Consider the following 22,531-nt stretch of genomic DNA (forward strand, 5'->3'; position numbering starts at 1 on the left):
GTTCTGTGCAGTTACTAGTTCTATTTATATGTGCACATATTTTTGTAATTTATTGCAAATGGACGTAGCTTTGTTTACTGTATGAGTATAGTATTGGGGGAAAAAAAACTTTTTTTCTTTTTTTCTTTTTTTTTCTTTTTTTCTTTTTTTTCCAGAAAAGCCTGCCATTGCTCCACCTGTCTTTGTGTTTCAGAAGGATAAAGGACAAAAGGTAAGGGGCCGGTATGTCTCCCTCCACTCTACCACTCTTAAGTCTCTTGAACTTGCTGTCTTCCAGAGAACCTGTTGTCCAGCTCGCTGACCCACACAGGGCTCTCAGTGAGGGCCTTTGAACCTTCAGTGTGAGCTGGGAGGAAAAGGCCCAGTGGCTTTGGGTTCTGGGGAAAGGACTTAAGAGAGCAGGTTGTGTAAATTGGTGCTTAGCCCCTTCCTAATTCCAGATGCCTCCTTTTAGAAATGCTGTGTCAAGCCAGCGGCAGAGGGCTGGGTAGGAGGAACAAAGAAGAACTGGGGAGATGGCAGAGATGGTTAGGGTTTGAGGAGGTGTCTGGGTGCAGCTCAGTAGTAGAGAGAACTCATTTTACAAGAAATACAAAGATTTTAGGTAGATTGTGCCCCCAGCAGCTTGGCATAGACACATAATCTTTACTGGTTTGCTTATATTGTCTCTAATATCTATCTTTGGGGGGGGGGGCTGTTCCCCCTATTCACCCGCCCTGTTTCTGGATCTAGCATGTGCTGTTGATGGAAATGTCTTGCTTGGTGCTGAGGGCAGGGCTGGTAGCCTTTGGGGCTCCATTGGTGCTGGTTTAGCCATGCCATTTCTACCTTCCTGGACATTGAAGGTGGAAAGCCAGGCCCTCCAGTGGGTGCTGTGTGCCATCCTGTATGAAGACAGTACTGCAGGCCTCATGTTCCAGCGGTTGCCACGGGTGTCCCCTGGCCTGGTGACAGTAGTGGTGTTTCATAGCGACCAGTCAATGTGTTTTAGTGTGTTTGTTTCTTACTGAGAGTGCTAAGTGGCATTTAGCAGCCTCCTGCACACAGTGCTCTGGGTCCCAGGTGTGGAGCCTGCTGCTGATCTTGTGACGGGGACTCATGGAAGTCCAGCTGGTGCTCCTGTGCCCTCTCCCTCCCTTGTTTTGAGAAGAGAAGCCAAAACTTCTCGTGTGACCCAGTTTTTCTGGCCAGTCCTTCCTGGGGTTGTCTGCCAGGAAGGGAGAGGCTTGGGTATGACAGAGGGGCGTGGGAAAAGAAAGAGAGACAAAGGTAGAGCCCATGTAGGGTTAGAAGTGGCTGCCCCATCCCGCACCCAGGTACCTGTATTTGCCTGGGCTTACATCTACTACTTCATGGAGTCACTTCATTTAACCCACTTTTTGCTGCTCATTCTTTTGCTAAAGAAAGACTGAGGCACCTCTAAGACTTGTGTTTTGGTCTGCCATGTGTTGTTTTCCAGGTCACTGCACTGCCCTCTGCTGCCCAAGCAGCACGACCTAATTCGTTCCTATATGTTTGTCCTTTCAATGGTCAGTCATATGAACGGGCTCTAAGTTTTGGAAATAATATTCAAATCTTAGGAGTTGGCAGAGTTAGAAATACAAGTACCTATGTTAAATTTTCAGATTATTTAACAGGATTTTTCTAGAATTAGAAGTTTTTGATGTCATCTTTTGGACCACTTTTAGTTTAAAACAAGTTAATAATCAGAAACTAAGGCCTACCACCATAGCCTATATTCATCTCAGCTCTTTGTGACCCATGGATTGTAGTGTGATAGAGACCAGATTGTGGGAGGCACTTAGTATCAGGGTGTCACCCACCCAGGGAGGGTGCATGCTTATTATTAGCACAAACAATGTTGGGGTTTCATCCCCCATACACAATAAGGAGAACATGACCGGGAGTTTGGCCTAGTGATAAGAGTGCTTGCCTAGTATGCATGAAGACCTGGGTTCGATTCCTCAATACCACATATACAGAAAAAAGCCAGAATTGGTGCTGTTGCTCAAGTGGTAGAGCCCTAGCCTTGAGAAAGCCCAAGGACAGTGCTCATGCCCTGAGTTCAAGCACCAGGACTGGCGCAAAAAAAAGGAGAACACACCAGGCGTCAGTGGCTCACACCTAGCTACTATAATCCTAGCTACTCAGGAGGCTGAGATCTGAGGATATGGTTTGAAGCCTGCTCAGGGAAGAAAGTCTGTAAGACTCTTATCTCCAGTTAACCACCAGAAGACCAGAAATTGAGGCTGTGGCTCAAAGTGGTAGAGTTCTAGCCTTGAACAGAAAAAGTTCAGGGATATCAGACAGACCCTGAGTTTAAGCCCCATGAGTGAAGGGGAAAAAAGCAAATAAACACACAAAAATCATATTTACTAAAGCCTTCTGACCTTTGCAGAAAGTTTGTCAACCTCTCATTTAAAACAATAGGAATTGATGATTCATTAAACCTGAAGGCTTTTGGACACCTAGCAAGATGAAATATTTAAGTATTGTGCAGATGAATTTAAAGTGCTTTTAAAGTCTCTTCATGCAGGGCTAGGATGTAGTTCAGTGGTGAGTCCTAGCACAGCCTTTGTAAAGCGCTGGGTTCTATCCCCAGCACCTAAGAAATTAAGAAATCACTAGTTCTGTCTCAGTTTAGTTTTCATAACTAGGGGGTTTTGGCTGCTTTCCAACCTGAGGTCTGACTTGCATGGAGGTCCTTGGAAGAGGTCTACACAAATTCCCTTAAAGGGTTGGCCTTAAACCTGAACCAGAAGACTATCTGCAAAAAAGACCCCTGAGTCATTTAGAGATAGGCAGATGTTCTTATTAAAATGTTGACTTAGAGCCAATTCTAAATGGGCTTCTAAAAACAACTGCCCTTCAGCTCTTGGTAGTTAAACGTCCCTCTGCCATGACTCTTCTGTGGCAGAGCCACTGAAGTATTCTAAAAGGCAGAGATGGGGAGCCCTTAATGGGCCTGCAAGGCCAAATGGACACAGCCTTTCTTCTTCTCTCTGCAGTGTGCAGTCTCTGGAGTAAGACAGCAGGTGGACACCGAGTGGCAGTTGTCTGTCTTATTGTCTCTGGGCTTCCTACTGCAGAGGTTATGGGAAGGCAAGCCTGGAAGGAGAAGCCATAATATTTCTGTCACAACTGAAAATTTGAAACCTAGTGCAATAGCTCACACCTGTCATCCCAGCTGTGTGAAAGGAAGATGGCAGTCCAGAAACACAAGGTAGACCCTATTCTCAAAATAAAGCAAAAATATATAGGACATGGCAAAACTTCCTGTCCCCTCTAGCACTCAGCAGGCAGAGGCAGGGAGGCAAGAGTTCTAGGGCAGCATAGGCAAAGTCAGAGAAACCTTGGCTCAAAAACAATACAAAGGATGAGGCTGTTATCTCAGTGGTAAGCTGTTTTTGAGCATGTGTGAGGCCCTGGGTTCCATTACCAGCACTGAAAACAAAGAGCCTGTGTCCCCATGAAGGGGGCCCTTGCAGCATTGCTGAATCATGACTGAGATGAAAAGCTAGACGTGGAACAGAAAGGAGAGCTGCCAGTCTAGGAGCTTCTGGTTTTGCTCAGTGGCAGAAATCACACTGCAGGCATATCACATTTGCTGTGGGTGCCAGTGACAGAACCTTGGCTGAGGACAAGTTGCCAGGTCCCTCTGTTGTTTCCTGTTCAAAGAATTGTCCCAAGGTTTTTGTTGTTTGTTTTCTGAGTCAGGGCTCCCTTGTGATCTGTGCTAGCCTGGAACTTGCTACCCTCCTGCCGAGGCCTCCTGAGTGCCCACCTGGCACTTGTGAAGCCCCCCTCACATTCCATGGGCAGAGGACACTGCCCTGAATAGAGATGGGATGGAAAGGGAATTCAGGTCTCTCCCATGGGTGACTCTGTATGGAAAAGGCGCTCTTTGTCCTTTCTCTCCTTTCAAGCACTAGTAAATGCAAGGAGCCCTTTCCACGGTACCCTGACAAGCAGACACAGTACAGTGTCACTGGAAAAACTGTTTCCATATGTTTAAGACTTGGTTTTGACACTAGGTATCAGCTCACCCCTGTACCTGTGTCTTGTGTCACCCACACATGTTTTAGAATGACTTCAAAGACTATCCTGTCTTAATGCCAAGTGCTTCCTTCATGCCCTAGACCCATACCCCTATCCATGGGGAGACAGGGTGACCACAGAGGTTAAGGTCATCAGGTGGAACAGAGCTCCCCATCATTGGACAATGGCATACAGGAGATTGGGGGTTGGAGCCCTCAGTCACGATACCAGGTGTATCCCCTACTTCTAGGAGAGAGTCTTGGAGGAGTTGTAGCCCAGAGTATTCAGCCTGGGGAAGGCCTCTGAGTCCCAGGCCCCATAGAAGGATGCTGGGTTTGATAGGAGGTGCAGACTTCCAAACCAGCCTTCTCTTACTCTGAGCCCCATAATTGTGCCAGGATCTACTGCCCAGAGATACCAAAATGTTTGCCCCACACCTGCACCCATGAAGGCCAGAAGCCTTTTGTCATACAGTGCATAAGCAAGACAAGAGGATGGGTGCTGGGAAAAAGACAGAGGCAGAACTTGGGACCCAGGCACATCCCCATGACCTTGAGCTCCCCTGATCAGCATGGTTAAGAAGAGACACTAAGGATTCATAGCACAATTGTGTCCTTTTTTGGTTTTCAAGAGGACTTTCCATTCCTTGAGGCAGAGAAGCAGAGTAGCTCTGTGCTGGGCCACCTTGTAGTTTTGAAAACAAGGGTCCTTGGGCCAGGAGTTTGGTCTAGTGGTAGAGTGCTTGCCTAGCATGTACAAAGACCCAGGTTCGATTCTTCAGTACCATATGCATAGAAAAAGCTGGAAGTGGTGCTGTGGCTCAAGTGGTAGAGTTCTAGTTTTGAGAAAATCCAAGGACAGTGCTCAGGCCCTGAGCTCATGCCCAGAACTGGGAGAGAGAGAACACAAGCCAGGCACGGTGGCTCACACCGGTAATCCTAGCTACTCAGGAGGCTGTGATCTGAGGATCGTGGGTCAAAGCCAGCCTGGGCACTAAAGACCATGAGACTTAGTTCCAGTTAACCACTGGAAAACCAGAAGTGGCTCAAGAGGTAGGGCAGTAGCCTGGAGCTGAAGAGCTCAGGAACAGTGCCCAGACCCAGAGCCCAAGCTCCACGACCGACCAAAAAAATAAAAACGGAAACAAAAGTCCAGACTTTGGTCATAGCTGAGAGAGTACCCCTAGCATAATCAGACAATAGCAGCCTACTTCCATCTCTCCTGTGGTGCTGGGAGGGCTGCCTTGGCACAAACACATGCTCCTGGCTTCTCTGACCCCACATGCTCCCCCATCCCCAGTGCCCCACCTTGCCCTGCCCCACCACGTAGCCTCCATGTACATTGAAGGAAAATTGTCTTTTTTGCTCCCAGTCCTCTGCAGAGCAAAAAGACTTGTCGGATTCAGGAGAGGAGCCTCGGGGGGAGGCTGAGGCCCCCCACCATGGCACAGGTCACCCCGAGTCAGCTGGCGAGCATGCCCTAGAACCTCCTGCCCCCGCTAGCACTTCCACCAGCACTCCTCCGCCTCCTGCTCCACGAGACCTGGCAGGGGTAAGTCCACAGTACCAGGGGGCCTCCAGACCCACCCTTCCCCTGGGGCCCTCTGTCCAGACCCTAGGGCAGCATAACCAACTGATGTTAAGATACAAGGTTTTCACCAACGCCCTTTAATTTGTGCTGCCAAAAAATTAAAAGTTGTCCCCTTCCACAGCAGGTCTTTGTTAATGGGCCTCTATACACACAGCAAGAGACCAGTCCTGCTCTGCTTTCTGAGAGAAATGAGGGGCCCAAAGATTTTAAGTAGGGGATGGAACCTTCCAAATTTCCTCCACCCTGTCCTCCCAACTTCTCATTTTCTTTCCTCTCCCCTGATTTAAGCATTCAGGCTCAGCATCTTAGGACCCCAGGAGCTGTGGCTTGCTTGACTATGCAGAAACAGGATCTTCTGGTCCAGGGTGTGTGGTGACGCTAGGGGTGCTTGGACTGTGAGTAGGCTCTGAACTACCTTCAGTCAGAGCAGGAAGAAGAAAAGCCCCTTGTGTCCTCTGTGTCACAGTACAGTGGCTTTGAAGATCACAGATGGAGCCAGCACTGGTAATCCTAGCCACTCAGGAGGCTGAGATCTGAGGGTTGCGATTTGAAGCCAGCCTAGGCAGGAAAGTCTATGAGCCTCTTACCTCCAGTTAACCACCAGAAAACCAGAAGTGGGAAAGTAGTAGAGTGCTAGCTTTGAAAAAGAAAGCTCAGAGATAGCACCCAGGCCCTGAGTTCAAACCACACAACCAGCCCCCCTCCCCCCAAAAAAAAGATAACAGGTGGAGATTGTAACTTTTGAGAGCAAAAAGCCTCTTGGGCTTAACACATTGGATAAAATGGGAAAAGTAATTACCGTGCTGCAATCAGGATTGAAAACTCCCAACTGTGGATGTCAAGTGACAGGGAGAAGCCTGTTAACAAGGCTCTGTTCGGCACTGGGAGGCAAAAACCTAAGCAGTTTACCTAGCACATGCTGAATGGAGTTCAGTCTCAGCCACCAAGCCCAGGACTCACAGGGACGGTGATCACCCCGGTGGGCTCAGAGTCCTATTGTAACTCTCCAGAGAATTCAGTGTGGAAAGAAAAAGAAGAAACAGGCCTCCCCATGTGTGGAGTCCTTCATGGTGCAGAGGAAGGTTTGGGGTAGAAACCATGAGAAAGATTGCCATTTGGTGCCCAGGAGCGTGGCCCCCACACAGAAAAAGAATCAGGAGGTGCAGTTGTGGTTCTGACAGCAGCTCCATAGCTTCCCTGCCAGGCACTTGAGTTAGCACAGCCTTGAAGAACGGACGAGCTTCCTCAGCCCTCCACAGAAGCAGCGGCTTTCGGAGCAAGAGCAAAGGTCAGTCTGGGTCAGTAAACCCAGTCAAACCACACAGGCACATGTACCTCAGATAGTCCTGGAGGGTGTGTGCCTATGTCCACTCCTGGCCTCTGGGGGTAGCCTGTGTCCATGGAACTTAGCTTCTCAATCCTTGTGGACAGCTGTCAGAGGCTCTAATCCTGAGAAATGCAAGCAGTCTCCAGCCTGGCAGGGAGCCTCCAGCTGAGTTCAGCCACCATGGGACTAGCCAGGACTGTGGGGCAGAGAGTACAGCTTGTAAATAAGCACTGGCATAGTGCTGTGGGCCAGGCAGACAGCAGACATGCACACACTGGTTTCACCATAACTTCAGAGACCTGGGAACAGCACTGTCACACCACTTGGTGACAGCTCTGAGCCAGGCAGGGCCTGCTGCCATGGGCTTTCTGCAGACAGCTTAGGCTAATTGCTAATGGTTCCCATTAATTGCCTCTCTCCACTGATTGTACATGCTCAAGGCAAACTAAACTTTATTTGAGGTCATTGAGCCATAAATTAAGTCAGATGGAACCCAATCCTGCTTCCTGGGCTGGGATTTTCCACCCGTAAACCCTGTTCATCAGAATCAGAACAAACTTGGATCTTACTGCGCCCCATGTTGGCACTCAGAAAATGGTGCACATTACCTAGCAGGTCTCATTCATCATGTCTGGGCTGCGCTCTGTCCCGTGGTCCCTGGGGGTATGTAACCCTGAGAGTTCACTGTAATCAGTAGTGGCTTGCTTAGAAAGGGCCCTTATCATCTTTCAGCCTCATCAGAGCCCTGGCCACTGAGGACTCGGTACCAGGAAAAGGTCTCTATATATCAGACTTCTGGCTCTCAGAAGACAGCTTGAAGAAGACCAGACCACATGCAGATTAAGTTCTCTGATCTGGAGAAAGCAAGCGGCCATCTGTGCAGACGGGAGCCTGCTGGAATCATGCTGGAGTGGAGCTCCAGGCCAGAGCACTGCTGAGAGCTTGGTGTGTTTATTAGACCCACCAGGGAGCTTTGGAAGGGCCAAGAATGAACCCTCTGGCTGGACAGCTTCCTGCATGGGCCTGACCCTCGACACCCTTGACGTCCTGGCTTTTGAGGACAACCCATCTGTGCATTTTCAGCGTCTGCCTCTGATAGGCCTCCAAGCCACTATTATGGTTCAAAACTCACAGCCCTGGCATAGCTCACGTGGGTCTGTTGTCGTCCTTGCCTTACCACAAGCAGCAGCCAGTCCATACAAACCACTCAGGCCCCCGCAAGCCAAATGGGAGCCACTGTTTCTGAGAAAGGATTCTCGGCTCTGACCTTCTTAGGAGCCCTTCCCCCTGGTTAGGAAGACAGTGCCTTTCACAGCTCCCAACCACCTGTCCATAGAGTTGGCTTCTGAAAGCAGCCTCCTGCTCCATCTCTTTTCTTATCTCATTCTCAGGCCCCATTGTCCTGTCAAGGTCATATAGACAGCCTCACTGCCTTCTAAATAAACTTGCCTGCCATGGAGTGTGCAAACAGATGCCCCATATCTATGGTCCCATCCTAGTTGGATGCAATCCTCCTGCCATCTTGTACCTAACAAGGGGCATCTGCACACTTAACAGACCTGAGCTCCTCCTCCAGCATCACAGGTCATCCAGCAGGGGACTGTGGGTGATGCTGTATCCACTCCAGCAGCTAGCCGGCAGCTGGGGACTTTTCATCCTTTAAAACATAGTTTCACAATTAGGGTTTGATCTCAGAGCCTTGCTCTTGCTAAGCAGGTGTGAGATGGTGTCTTACTTCTGGACTGGGACTGGCACATTTTAGGCTTCCTTAGCTGGGTTGGTAGGTGATTGAGTCCTGCTATTTGTTGAGAAAGTGCCTTCAAACTGCAGTCCTCTGGACCTCAGCTTCCCACATAGCTAAGATTACAGCCATGAGCCACTGGTGCCTGGCCTTCTTCATCGTTGCTATCCTGCTTCTTGCATTCCTCCTGGTTCCAGAGAAATAGTCGAAGTGCTGCTTTGGTCAGCCTCCCACATGCTGCTGACCCAGAGCTCCGCTGTGTTGCTTCAGAGCCCTTGTTCTTGCACGGCACGGGGCAGGGGGAGACGGGAGCTACAGGAAGAAATGGGGTACATGCACATGTGTGCTGCACACCTCTGAGGCCAGCTATTTTGCATCCTGGTTTTGTTCTAGACAGGGCCCTAAGAAGCTGTTCCCTGGGTTGGGGTGAGTGTTGGAGCTTGGCAGGCCCAGGTGACTGATAGAAGCTGCACCCCAAACCTTTTCTTGCCTTGGAGAGGACAAACTCAGCTTTCCAAGAGACTCCTAGCTGCAGGGTGAGGGTCTAGGGAGCCCGGGGCTAGAAGCAGCAGGTGAGGCCTGGCTTTGTGTCCTCCTCCCACTTCCCCCAAAGTCCTGAGAGAAATCCCTGCAAACAGCAGTCTTCTTAGCAGCAGTGTCTGGAAGGTTCCCCAGGAGAGCCTTCTGTGTTCTCCTACCTAGCACAGAGAGGCCCGCACATTCCTGGTGTGTTCTTGGAAGAACTGGGGCTTGAATTTGAGGAGCATCTGAGTCTTTCCTGCTAGGCCCCCTTTCTCCATCCATCCTTCACTATGTGTCATTTGTGCTCTGGCCTAGATGATGGGGGTCTGGGCTGTGATGTAGAGGGGCTGAGGACTGGGGTGCATAGGAAGGGCAGTGCCCCCGCCTTGAGAGGAACACACAAAAGGAACAGTTCAAGAAACTGGATTGGAGCACATGGACTTGGGTTTGGAGGTGGTATGAAAAGGAACCTCACACAGTGGGGAAGTGGCTGGTTTCCAAGCCATCTGAGAGCTGCAGCATCCTCAGCAGTGCAGGAAGAAACTGTTGCACCTAGCAGACTCTTCCTGAGGCATTAGAAGCTATGGAGTGTTGTGGAAAGACCCTTCAAATGCAGAGCAGGAAGCAACAGACTGCAGCAAGAACCAGTGAATTCAGGGAACCTCACACTCAGGAAGCAATAAAGTAGGGAAGGAAGTGGAGGACAGCTGGAAGCAGCCACAGCCAGCAGCAGGTGCACACTCTGTGCCAAAGGACCTGGGCCATGCAGGCATGTTCTCCCATCATAAGGGAGTGCATGTAGACACCTGTCAAGGTCATGATGATGGTGGGAACGTGGGTAGGTGGCACTCCTGTGACACCACAACACAAGCCTTCTCTGTCTCCATGATGGCAATGTCTGGTACAGTGTACTGAGGACTTGTAGTATGTGGTTACATCCGAGAGAGGATAGTCATCTCCAAGTCTCAGAAGTCATTCAGGAAGGACAAGCCTAACACCAGGAGTCCAGCTTGGAAGGCTTTGGGTACATTCCAAGTGTTTATTGAGATAAGAGAGGAAAAGCCTAGAACCAGGTGTTGGGGCATGGGCTGGAAGGTGTTGGGATAACCTGCAGGTCCCAGGTGGCACCGGAGACGTGTCCTTGCAGCTGACATAGAGATGGCTTGGGGATCAGGGGAGGTGACGACTCTCCAGTATAGGGCCTGGCTTTGAGCCACATTGACAAACCAAGGTTTCTGTAGCCCGGGTAGACAATCAATGCCTCTGTTCATCCTATCTTTGCCAGTGTTAGGGCTGTAGTACCTGGGGCCTGTGCCCTGTGGACATTGTCCAAGAAAGGGATGAACTTAAAGATGACAAGCTGATAATAGTTCTGGGTGATCAGACATAACCCCAGGCTTCTGGCCTCAAAGTGTTGTGAGAGTGTCTGCGACCCTTTTCACCCCGCCCCTCCCCCTAGTCCTCCAGACCAGATCCATGGGCAAGCCCAGGGCCACTTTACAAGCCTGCCTCCTATTAGCCTGGGCATCCTGACGCCCGGGGCCAGGAGTGCTGTCCTCACCTGCAGGGTCTCCCTGAACGCCAGCACTACCCATCCATCCCACTGTCCCAGTGAAGGACCCAGAGCCTCGCCAGGGTCCCTCCCAGGAAATGGTAAGCCAGGACCCGTACTGGCTGTGTTCTTTCCTGGCCTCAGAGCTGGCTTCTGGATGCAAGCAAGGGCTTTTGTTTTGGCCTGCAGCGCTAGCTGTTCACTTCTCTCCACACATGAGGATAGCATTAACACCCTTTCCTCACAGCAGCAGGCCTCTAGAACTTTCCAGATGGCACATAGGACACAGACCTCAGGCACAAAGCCCAGGTTAGGCCCCTTTCCTGTCTTAGATGGGCTGTGTGACTTTGAGTAGACCTCCTACCTTCTCGGAGCTCTCACTGCTGTGCGTCCACCCCACTGCCTATTTTTGTGCAGCCTGTGAGCTAAGATTGTTTACATTTTTTAAAGGATTATAAAAACAAAAGCAAAGAATATATGCAGAGACCAAATGTGGCCTGCCAATCCAAAACCACAGCTCTGGCCCTTTATGGGAAAAACGTGCCAGCAGGCTGCTGCAGGAGGCCTCCTGGCTCCCATCAGCCTTGGCTTTATTTATTCACCTCTTGCAGTTTGCAAAACACATGTGCAGCATCTCATTCAATCCCCAGTAACTTACAGAAGCACGTGGTCCTACATTTGGCTAAATTTGATCCTTGAGAGCTTTTTGGCAGCTAGTGTCAATGACCCACGCCAGTAATACTATTTAGGAGGCAGAAGTCAAGAGAATTGCAATTTGAGGCCAACCCTGACACTGAGACTCCTCAAGCAATAGCTGGATACAGTGGCACACTCCTGTCATGTCAGCTGCAATGAGAAGTGTGGTCTAATACTGGGATTGTGGTCTAGAAAGTGAGGCTCTAGCTCAAAATACCTCTGCAAAAGGGCTCAGCAGTAGAGCACCTTTAGATTGGTGGGCAGGGTTGGCGGGGTCCTGGTCCCCAAGCTTCTAAGTTCTCACTTGGAAAGAACAGCCTGCCTTGTAACAGGAGGCTCCGTAAAACATGCCGGGGTGAGGGATGGAGGCTGTTGTGAGCTGTGGATACTGGGCAGCGTCCCTCTTCAGCTGTGAGCCAGCTTCACTGTGGCCTGGATCAGCAGCACTGATGCTGGGTGGCGTGCTGGTCAGTGGGATCCCTGGAGAAATGACCAGTCCATTCAGAGAGCACTTCCTCAGCCAGAGCGGGATCACAGGTGTGTGGTTCTAGGGACAGATTGGAGGAGGGGTTCCACAGAGATTTCTAGGCCATAAGATGAGGTTCCAGGGGACAGAGCATAGGCTGGGGGCTCATGGGGCCTAGGCCAAGAGTCTGGGTTCCTGGTGCTTGGCAACCTCTTACCACCCTACTGTGTGCTCTTGTTGCAGAGGTCAGCTGGAGGCTCCAGTCCTGAAGCAGGAGAAGGTAAGGAAGTCTCTAGAAGTTGCAGCCCCCGTGGTGCTAAGAACAGAAACAGCCTGATGCTTCTCTTCCTGTTTCTAGATTCTGACCGAGAAGATGGGAATTACTGCCCTCCTGTCAAGCGGGAGAGAACGTCCTCTTTAACACAGTTCCCTGCTTCACAGTCAGGTAAGTGCGCATAGCTAGGCATTCGTGGACTTGCTTGGATCTCAGCCATTACCCCTGGGGAACTCACTCCTGCCAGGTTCACAGTAAACATCTTAAACTTGTGAACGTGAAAGATGTAGCTTGTGAAGTTGTACATGTGATAGGGTATGCAGAGCACGAATCCCCCAGCACCCTGGAGTTCTCACAGCTGCACACTGCTGCCATCAGCTCACCAGATTCAGGAGCCTCTGCCTGAGTGTTTATAGTCCAGTTTGCAGTGACTCCCTTCATTTGAAGGCTCTACCCATGCAGTCAGGTGAGTGGCATGGTACTACCTGTCCTCCTGCTTGTTGTAGGCCTCGTCCCTTCTACTCTTGGCCACTGGCTGAGTGCCAGAAGGCGTGAAGAGAGGGGAGGAGAGGGTATGGCAAAGCGCCAGGGTCCCTTCCCTGATCCCATTGGAATTACCTCCCGTGGGAGGTTCCTAGGAGAGCCTCAGCTCTCAGTCACCAGCAGTGGGGGACAGAAGTGGCCCCAGCAGTTGGAAATCTTGCTCTGCCACTGCACTTAGCTGGGTTATGTCTCATGTGTTCAGAGTGACTACTCAGTGAGCTCTGCTTGTGGTAGGGCCTGTGGGTGTCCCATCCTAAGACCCACATGCTGTTACAAGGAAAATGCTTCCACACTCAAGTGGGGGTCACCTGGCTGGTGAAAAAGAGCAGGAGCTAAGACAGCCTACAAGGAGGTTTGGGGCGCTCTGACTCCCTGCTGCCGCCTTACCATGGGCACCCAGTGTGTCAGACTCATGGTGGGTGCTAGGCTGGAGACCAGTCTCATCTGCTTCTGTCTGGAGAGTTCAGACATCTTACCTATGTGCTGGGGCTAAATATACCACCCTTCCCTGAGAGAAGTGCCCCTGCCCGGCCACCCACCCACACTGCCTGTTCTTCCTTATCCATAGTATTGAGCATGGTCAGCTCTGTGCTTTGGGTTGGCTTTCTACCCAGAGCCCCGTATCAGCCTAGAGCAGGTTTGGTCTTTCCTGCTACACAGCAGAGCCACTGGAAAGATGATTTTCAGCAGGATGGGTACTAGTGGTGAGGATTTATTCTCAGGTCCTAGAGGCTGGGCTTTACTGTCTGCAGCTCTGAGGATTGGACTCCAGTATTAGATGAGACTCCTGAAAGCTCTGGAGTGTCTCTTCTCCCAGTGGCTGTTCCCAAATTTATTATTCTTTTTCGTAGTTATGATGGTAGTGATACTAGGGATTGAACTCAAGGCCTTGCATGCTAGGCAGGCCTCTCACCCTTTTGCATTGGTTAATTTCAAATAGGCTCTCCCTTTGTGCTCCTGTTGTGCTTCACTGTGTCACTGGGGTGGCAGGCACATGCCACTGTGCCCGGCCATTTTGCTTCCTCCATAGCCGGGATAATAGGCACATGCTACTGTGGGTTTCCCTGGGTGACCCTGAACCACAATCTACCAAATACCTAGGATTATAAGCATGAGTTACTGCACCTAGCTGGAGTTTCTAACTTTAAAAAAAAAAAAAAAAAAAAAATGCCTTACTACTTTTTTTTTTTTTTTTTTTAACTGAGATCTGAGGATCAGTTTTCTGCCTGAGCGGAAAACTCTGTTAAGACTGATCTTGAGGCCGGGAGTTTGGCCTAGTAGTAGAGTGCTTGCCTAGCATGCAAGAACACCTGGGTTTGATTCTTTGGTACCGCATACAAAGAAAAAAGCGGAAGTGGTGCTGAGGCTCAAATGGTAGAGCTCTAGCCTTGAGAAGGTCCAAGGACAGTGCTCAGACCTGAGCTCAAACGCAGGACTGGGGGGGGGGGGAGACTGATCTCCAATTAACCAACAGAAATCTAGAAGTGGAAGTCTGGCTTAAGTGGTAGAATACTGGCCTTGAGCAAAAAAGCCAAGTGAGATTATGAGGCCCTGAATTCAAGCCCAGTTACCAGCACACATACAAAAGGGATGGAGGGAGGGCAGGCCAGAAAAGCTAAGTACACTGACTTAAACCTATAATTTCAATGACTTAGAAAGCAGCAATCCAACAAGGTTATAGTCCAAGACAAGTCTTTTAGGCAAGAAGTTAGTGAGACCTCATCTCATGCAGTAAGTTGGCTATGATCATGTACATCTGTAGTCACAGCTATGTGGAGATATAGGTAGGAGTACCTCTATATGAGGCCAGTCTAGGCAAAATGCAAGACTGACCTTTTTGAAAAATAACTTGAGCAAAATCTGGCTAGAGGTGTGGTTCAAATGTGAAAAGTACCTGCCTGGCAAGTACAATGCCATGAGTTCAAGCCCTAGTACCACCAAATTACCTAACTAAATATTAAAAAAGAAAGGACCTCCCACCCTTGCACCTTCTAGTTCCCAAGGAAACTCCTCTCCAAACCCCTTTGCTCTGTATTAACTCTCATGCCAGTTAATATTGCCCAGATCCGTTAACATAAACGTAATAATCCCAGCTTTACAACACTGGGGAAACAGCTTGTGGGACTGGACAGAATGGAACCTGCCTTTTTTGGTCTCTCACTGGAGAACTTCAAGGCTTCCTGAAGTTTCTCCCACGTGGCTGAAATTCCCCATAAAAGATTTAATGAGCCAATTTAACAACCCGAATTCTGTAACCCAGCCTGCCTTGTATAAATTCACTGCTAACTTCAAAAGCGTTTCAAGATAAGTCATTGCCTGCGTGGTATCCACCGCAAGGGGAGAAGCCTAGTGGATTTTTACAACTGGAGGATTGATGTAGTGGCACTATTTCATACAGTCCAGTTAATTCCACCTCCACAGGAGTCTGCTTTGTGGCATTCCCTGACCTCGTCCTGGCAAGCTCATGTTTGCAAGGCCTCAGCCAGAGCTAGGGCATGTCCGGCTGTGTTGTCATGGCCAGCTGAGTCGTGCACAATGGCCCTGCTCCTCATTTAGCACTAGGAGCAGGGCAGCTCAGGACCTTTTTGTGGCTGGACTCAACGTTGGCTTGGAGGCCCCAGGGCCCTAGCAAAAGTAAACATCCCATCATGTCATGCCTACCTTGCCTTTCATTTAGAAAACCCAGAGGATCTGGGTCCACCAAGTCCTTTCTTTTTTGTTGGTCATGGGGCTTGAACTACCCACAGCATCACTTCTGGCTTCTGTTGGTTAGTTGGAGATAAAAGTCTCACAGACTTTTTCTTCCGGGGCTGGTTTTGAATTGAGATCTTCAAGCCTCAGCCTCCTAAGTAGCTAGGATGACAGGCGTGAGCCAATAGTGTGCAGGTCCACTGAGTTGCAGAGGATTGGCCTGGCCACAGCTGGAGAGCTCCCCTTGCTCATCAGCCGCCCTGCTCCCTCTGCGTCTGTTGTCCTGTGTAAATTCTTCCGTGGGTGTACCTTGATGGGAGCTCAAGGGGGAATACTGCCTGGCCTGGGAGCTGGGAACCTTCAGTCACATTTTTTTTTTCCGGGGAGCCTGGGTAGGGGTTACTACTACTCTGCCTTTGATTATAGTTGGAGACATCAAGAAATGGCATTTACACCCCTGTAGGTCCTCCCATCCCCTCCCTTCTTTTTCTTTCCCCCTCTTTGTGTATTGCTGGACTCCCCTCCCCACTGGAAGCACGCCGATTACAGAAGTGTGCATGTAGACTTGTTAAGGCTGATGATCCATTACTAGTTTACTGCTCACATGGGTCGAGGTAATGCCAGCAAGAACTCTTCTTTCCTGCCCCACAGGGGTCTTCAGGTTCGAATTCCCTGAATCTCCATCTCTCCTGGGGCCTGGCTCTTTGTAGAGACCACTATGGAGAACCATGTTCTGCCCCCATGGACTGTCTAGGTCCCTTGGGGAGCCTCATGCCGGGCCTCCTCCACCAGTAAGCACTGTCTCTACTGTCCCATCACTCGTTCCTGGGCAGGCCACTCATGCCCACCAAGCCCCGCAGACAACGCCGCACTCCACCAGGCTGCCTGCTTTCCCATCCTTTGCAGGCCGGGTTCAGTTCCAGGGCATGTTCTTGTCCTGCAGCTCTCTCCAGGTGGGCAGCCAGCCGCCTGCTACTCAGATGTACTTCCCAGACAGGCAGAAGCTGCCCCTGGTGCTCTTCCTTTTTTTGTTTTGTTTTATTGTGTTTTGCAAGTCCTGGGGCTTGAACTCAGGGCCTGAGTACTCTCCTTGGGTTTTCTTAAGGATAGCGCTTTCCACTTGAGCCACAGCACCACTTCTGTCTTTTCTGTATATGTGGTACCTAGGAAACGAACCCAGATCTTCATGCATGCTTGGCAAGCACTCTACTGATAGGCCAAACTCCCATCCCACCTTGGGGCTCTTTATTTCCATCAGTCCATGCCCTCAGTACAGCAGCCTGTGCCCCCAGGCCCTGGGCTATGTTTATTTGCTCAAGAGATAGCCGTGTTATGTTAGCCCAAGTTGCAGGAAAAGTGTGTTTCTGGAAGGAGTGATAAGAGACTTCATTAGTTTCCATAAAGCAGGGCAAGGACATGGGGCCTCAGGATTTGCTGGCCACCAATCCTGCCACCTTATGTGTTTTGGAAAGAAATGTGAGTTAGTGTGCTCCTGCACGCTGGTGTCTGCCTCCTTGCAGCCTGTATAGCCTCTTGTCACACCACAGGTGCCACCCAGCACCTCCCTCAGGGGCAGAAGGGTTCTCGCAACCCTGAGCACCAGCCCCTGGCCCAGTCCACATCGTGTCTCCCGATTTGCCCGTTTTTGTAGGTGTTTCCTTCACTGTGTGGGACCTTTGGGGTACCGTCACATTTATTTATGTTCTGTAAGTTATTATACATGTATCCCTGGCTAGCTTGGAACTTGAGACCCTCTTGCCTCAGCCTCCTGAGTGCTGGGGCGACAAGTGTGCCCCTCTGACCCCAGCCTAATGGAATTCTTTCCTTCATTTCAGTTTTGGAGTGTTTGTAGCATGTATAGAAATATGATTGGGTTTTGTATGCAGCCTCTGCAGCCCTCCTGCAGTGATAGCATAAAAACAAGGCAGCCTCCAGCAGCTGTACTCTCTGCTGCTGGGGTCCTGGGCCAGATGGCACTTGTGCCTGTGCCTGTATATCTCTTCACTGTCCTGTTCCTTGATGTCAGCACTTTACCCCAGAGCCGTCACTTGCAGCCATTTTCCCTGCTCCTCTGGACCCACAGTCCTCCCAACCCTGCCCCAGCCTGCTTGGCCAAGCACCCCTGGCAGGCCTGCTTTTCATGTTTGTCTTCTGCTTGTAGAGGAAAAAAGCAGTGGGTTCCGGTTGAAGCCACCAACGCTGATCCATGGCCAGGCACCCAGTGCAGGTAGGTGGCACCTGCAAGCAGAGCACTATGGCTTTACAACACCTTTCCTGAGCTCTGCCTGGGGAAGCACATGGGGGCCCAGCATTCCCCCTTACAACCCGAGTGGCTGCTTCTGCCCGCTGCCTGTGAGGGCCACGGGATGGGGAGGACTGGGCATACTGCTCCATGTGGCTTTGGGAAGTGCCTAGAGTGAGTGCCCAGGCCCCCACTGCCCAGCTTGACTCTTGAGCCCTGTCCCTCAACCATTGACAGTGCACAACAGATAGCCTGAACCTGGGTGTGTAGCTGCAGAGAAAGATTTGGCCTGTGGACACGGGCACAGGTCCTGGGTGGGGGTGCTGTGTTCCAGCCGGCGCCCAGCACCCCAGGAAAGCGACTCCATTCCAGGTCTGCCGAGCCAGAAGCCTAAGGAGCAGCAGCGCAGCGTGCTCCGCCCAGCCGTGCTACAGGCCCCGCAGCCGAAGGTGCTGCCACAGGCAGGTGAGACAGGAGCCAGCCCAGCAGTGCCCCTGCAGCCCTCTAGCCCGGTAGAAGCAGCTTCCGCACCCTATGTGACTGTCCAGTCCTGTCTTCTAGGAAGTGGCCCTCCAGCCACCTTGCAGCTCTGCCCTACCCAGGGCCACACAGATTTCCGCTTTGTGCTGCAGACTGCTGGTGGCCTTGAGAGCCATTCTTTTTTATGTTAACTTGTATTAGTTACGCTAATATATATTGTCCTACATACTAGTGATGTTAATCGCCAGTTATACCATTGTAGGATCTTAGATATAGACACACACATACACTCCCATGCCACAGGCATTTGCTACACGTTCCCGTTGACCTCACACCTCTGTTGCTGCCCTGAGCATCATGTTGAGGAGATGGGCCTTTCCACCCATGTGCAGACTCCTGCGGCTGTTTCCCTAGGTGCACAGTGGTGGCTTCCCCACCCCCTGCCCTTTACCTCTGAGGGCTCCAGGTCTTTAAGTCAACATGGGAACTACCTGATATCTTTGAAGTGGTTTTGATTACCTGAGGAGCTATTTTGTTCTAATGCTAACCAGTCCAGGCCAGGTTTGCATATGTGTATATATCATATACTTCCATGATTAAGAAAATGAATTAACATTAGTTTCACAAAACTCAAAGAGTCTGTACCTTGATATTGTTTTTCCTTAACTAGCAATCATGCTTCTGAACACACTGAAAATTCAGTTATTTTTTTTTAATTATTATTTTTTGCTTTGGCTTTTTGTTCTTTCAGGGAGGGGGCTGTCTCATATGCTAAGCATCTTTTTCTCTTGAGCTGCCTCCATAGCCCATACAGTTCTTTTTGATAAAGATAGGAATAAAAGGCTGGGCACTAGTGGCTGACCCCTGTAATCGTTCCTACTCAGGAGCCTGAGCTCTGAGGATTGCAGTTCAAAGCCAGCCTGAGTGTGAAAGTCCTTGAGACTTATCTCTAATTAACCACCAGAAAACCAGAAGTGGTTGGACTCAAGTGGTAGAGCCCTAGCCTTGAGCTGAAGAGCTCAAGGACGGCGTCCAGGCCCCAGAGTTCAAACCCCAGAACCGACCAAAAAAAAGAGGATTAGAATAAAAGCCTTGTTTCTGTGTGAGTTCGGTAGGTTAGGATTATTTGTTTTTGTTTTTAATTGAAGCATGTGTGGCTTTTAGCAGATCCATTGTAAATAAAGCAGGTCCCTTCTTTATAAAAGTAACTTTACACCATAGGCCACACAATAGGAGGGGTCCCAGCCAGGGTCCAGTGGCAGGCATACTGCAGGAGGCTTGCCCAGCTGCTCTCCTGTCTTTCCTTCAGTCCCCAGCAGCGGCACCAATGGGGTCAGCATCTCGGCAGACTGCATGGGACCAGCACTGTCATCACCGGAACACCCTGCACAGAGAAGTCCGTCCCAACCCACAGAGGAAGTGCATGCACTTGAGGTCGGTGGGTTCTGGGCTGGGGGGGGTGGCGCATGCCCTCTGGGCACTAGAGTGCCATTTTGGTAGGATTTTGTGATTAGGGCCTCTTGGGATCCAGGAGGATCCTGATTGGTATTAGGACTTGAATTTGAGGCCTTGCATGTAGCTTGGCTTTCTTGCTCGTGGCAGATGCTATACCATTTAAGCCATACCTCCAGCCTCGCATGTTAATTGGAGCTAATAAGAATGTTGTGGAGGGGCCGGGAGTCTGGCCTAGTGGTTAAAGTGCTTGCCTAGCATGCACGAAGACCCGGGTTCGATTCCTCGGTACCACATACATAGAAAAAAGCCAGAAGTGGTGCTGTGGCTCAAGTGGTAGAGCTCTAGCCTTGAGAAAGTCCAAGGACAGTGCTCAGGCCCTGAGCTCAAGCCCAGGACTGGCAAAAAAAAAAAAAAAAAAAAAAGAATGTTGTGGACTTTCCTTCCTGGGCTGGCTTTGAACTTCGATCCTCAGCCCCCTGAGTAGCTAGGATTGTGGGTATGAATCACTTGCAGCAGGATACCTGGGAGTTCTTCTAAGGTACGTTTCCCTGAAGAAGGGGATCATCCCTGCATGCCCTCCAGCCTTCTGGCTTGGCATGGAATCCATGCCACCATGGAACTCATCAATTCCTCAGCCTCGGCAATCGACTATAGCAACAGATTATGGGTTCTGCGCAAACAGCTGCTCACGATGCTAAGGGTCTGTCAGTTCTGTGAACTGAGGCCTCTCTGCAGGCTTCCACCCCTCCCACATCACACAGGACCTAGCAGCCAGGGCATCTGCCCCACAGCACTGACAGCCAGGCTGCAAGGCTGCTGCAGGCTTCGTCCATCATCAGAGGACAGGACCCCAGCCCAGCACTTGACCTGTGTCCCCACAGAAGCCCTTGAGTCATGGAATGGAGTCATGCTACATTTTACATGGAGATATACCTCCCTGGCCCCTCAGGGCCCTGTGGTGCCCTTTCCCCCTGTAAAGAGGTCACCAGTGGAATCTCCTTCCACATGGTACTGGCCCTGGACAGCCCAGGTTGTCCTTGGGCCTGTATTTCCCAGCAGTCCTAGAAGGAACATTTGGCAAAGCCTGCTTTCAAGCAGGCACAGATGGAACTGAGCTCAGCACTGCAGTAGCCATGTGGTATCCTCATGCAGGATACCACACCAGGTTGGGGTGTTTATCTTCCCCTCTGCATCCACTGGTGCAGACTACCGTTGCCTGTGGCTCTATATTCTGCACCCACTCTTCTGGGCTCTCAGCTCAGCCCTGCAGGGAGCCAGCAGTGTAGGTACTCTGTGAGATGGCCCCGGCCTCACCTCCCTATCTGTTTGCCCTGTGAGAAATGTGGGGAGATAAGCACTTCTACAGCCTGCTTCTGGGGAGCCCGTGCCAAGGTCAGGGGGGTGTCCAGCCAGATGACAGTTCAGAATTAGAGCCCACAGCCCTGATCTCTTCTGTCAGCCTCCAGGGGCCTGAGTTCACTCTCCTCTACGGTCCCTACTGGCACTGTGGCCAGTCGGCTGGACCAGCTCAGGAGCCAGGGTCCTTCTCCCACGTCTTGGCCCTCTGGCTCCATGCAGGGATCATATCCCAGGTACCACATACCTCTTTGTCCCAGGCCTGCCCTCTGTGCTCACCACACTCCCTTGGGGGCTGGGTGAGGCACAGAGCCACCCACACTGAGGCCAGCTCTTGGGGACTTTCCTGACAGAAGGACTGCCTGTCCCCCTCTGAGGCCAGTTACAGGAGTAGGGATTACAGATGAGAGCAATTGAATAAAGCCTCTGGAAGGAGCCCGCTCGGTCCATAGACGGGCAGAAACATTCTGCTGCGTTCTGGTCTTCACAGCACCGCACTGCCTGGGTCCCAACCTCAGGTTATAGGCATAGGCAGGACGGGAGCTCTAGCAGCAGCATAGGAAGTGCAGTAGGTAGGCAGACTCCAGCCCTGTGCTCTCTGCCAGTCATCTCTGCCCTGCCCCTCCCCGTGCTTCTACACCCCAACTTCATTGCTTTTTAGTCTCTACAGTGTTCATTTTTCAGTGTGAGAAGAACATGACTTACTAGCGAGTTCACATTTCACTATCTCAAAATAAATGAATGAGCTGCTTGAAGCCTTAGGGAAGTCCTAAGTGTTTGGAGGTTCATGGAGTAAAATGTGGACACCGATGTCCAGTGAGGAAGTCCTCTAGATGACCTCTGGCCATCCTTGCCTGTTTTCTTTTTCCTGTGCTTTTCAGTGCTTGGGGAGGAGCCCAGGGCAGGCATGCGCTTGGCTGGCCATGAGCCATGGTGGTGACTAGTATTTCTCACACAGTGTCTACCTAGACAGAAAGGGCCTTCACTAGGGGCCAGAAATTTGTGATTGAAGAGATGAAGGCCACAGCCTTAGGGGTCTCCAAGGCGGTCACTGTGGAAAAGGGCATTGACTAAGCTTCCTGGGGTGGGTAGAAGCTTCTAGTGCTACCTGTGCTGAGGGGCCAGCACTGCTGCTCATGCTGCAGCCATCTTTCTGGTGCCAGTCCCTCCATCTGCCCTGCGGGCAGGAGCACTTGAGCAGCATGGCAGAAGCTCTCCCGTCACCATGCTTTCTCACCATGCTCCACTTTGTTAGCAGGAGCAGGAGCCCCAGGAAAACGAGTGTGGCGGTGCTTGTGGGGAGGAGAGCTGTGAGGGGAGAGAGCGGGCCTCGCAGCAAGCTTTTGTGTTCGGGCAAAACCTGAGGGACAGGGTGAAGGTAGGTGCCTGCCCCGATTCAGCTGGCTCCTGGGTGGACTTACCGCACATCCCTCTCTAGCATTATTAGGACCCCAACACATCTGGCTCTATGTGTTCTGACGAAGGGCTGGGGAGGGCCTGGGGCTCTGAGCATGTGAGCCCCAGAGAACTACTCTCCCAGCCCAGTATGGGAGATGGC

The 22,531-nt window shown here is 50.9% G+C and overlaps 1 protein-coding gene across 1 annotated transcript in view; it reads left to right on the plus strand.

Annotated features, from left to right (window-relative positions):
• Ranbp3 (RAN binding protein 3) overlaps window positions 1–22,531 on the plus strand; it is a 44,491-nt gene that overhangs the window by 17,191 nt on the left and 4,769 nt on the right. Inside the window, exons 2-9 of the mRNA XM_090340271.1 lie at window positions 156–211; window positions 5,410–5,589; window positions 12,176–12,212; window positions 12,291–12,377; window positions 17,602–17,667; window positions 18,055–18,147; window positions 19,472–19,596; window positions 22,232–22,351. Of these exons, the coding sequence (XP_090196397.1) occupies window positions 156–211; window positions 5,410–5,589; window positions 12,176–12,212; window positions 12,291–12,377; window positions 17,602–17,667; window positions 18,055–18,147; window positions 19,472–19,596; window positions 22,232–22,351 (764 nt within the window). The remainder of the gene's footprint in view (window positions 1–155; window positions 212–5,409; window positions 5,590–12,175; window positions 12,213–12,290; window positions 12,378–17,601; window positions 17,668–18,054; window positions 18,148–19,471; window positions 19,597–22,231; window positions 22,352–22,531) is intronic.

This window comes from Megascapheus bottae, chromosome 1, assembly GCF_031878675.1.
Source record: "Megascapheus bottae isolate mThoBot1 chromosome 1, mThoBot2.hap1, whole genome shotgun sequence".
Lineage (NCBI taxonomy): Eukaryota > Metazoa > Chordata > Mammalia > Rodentia > Geomyidae > Megascapheus > Megascapheus bottae.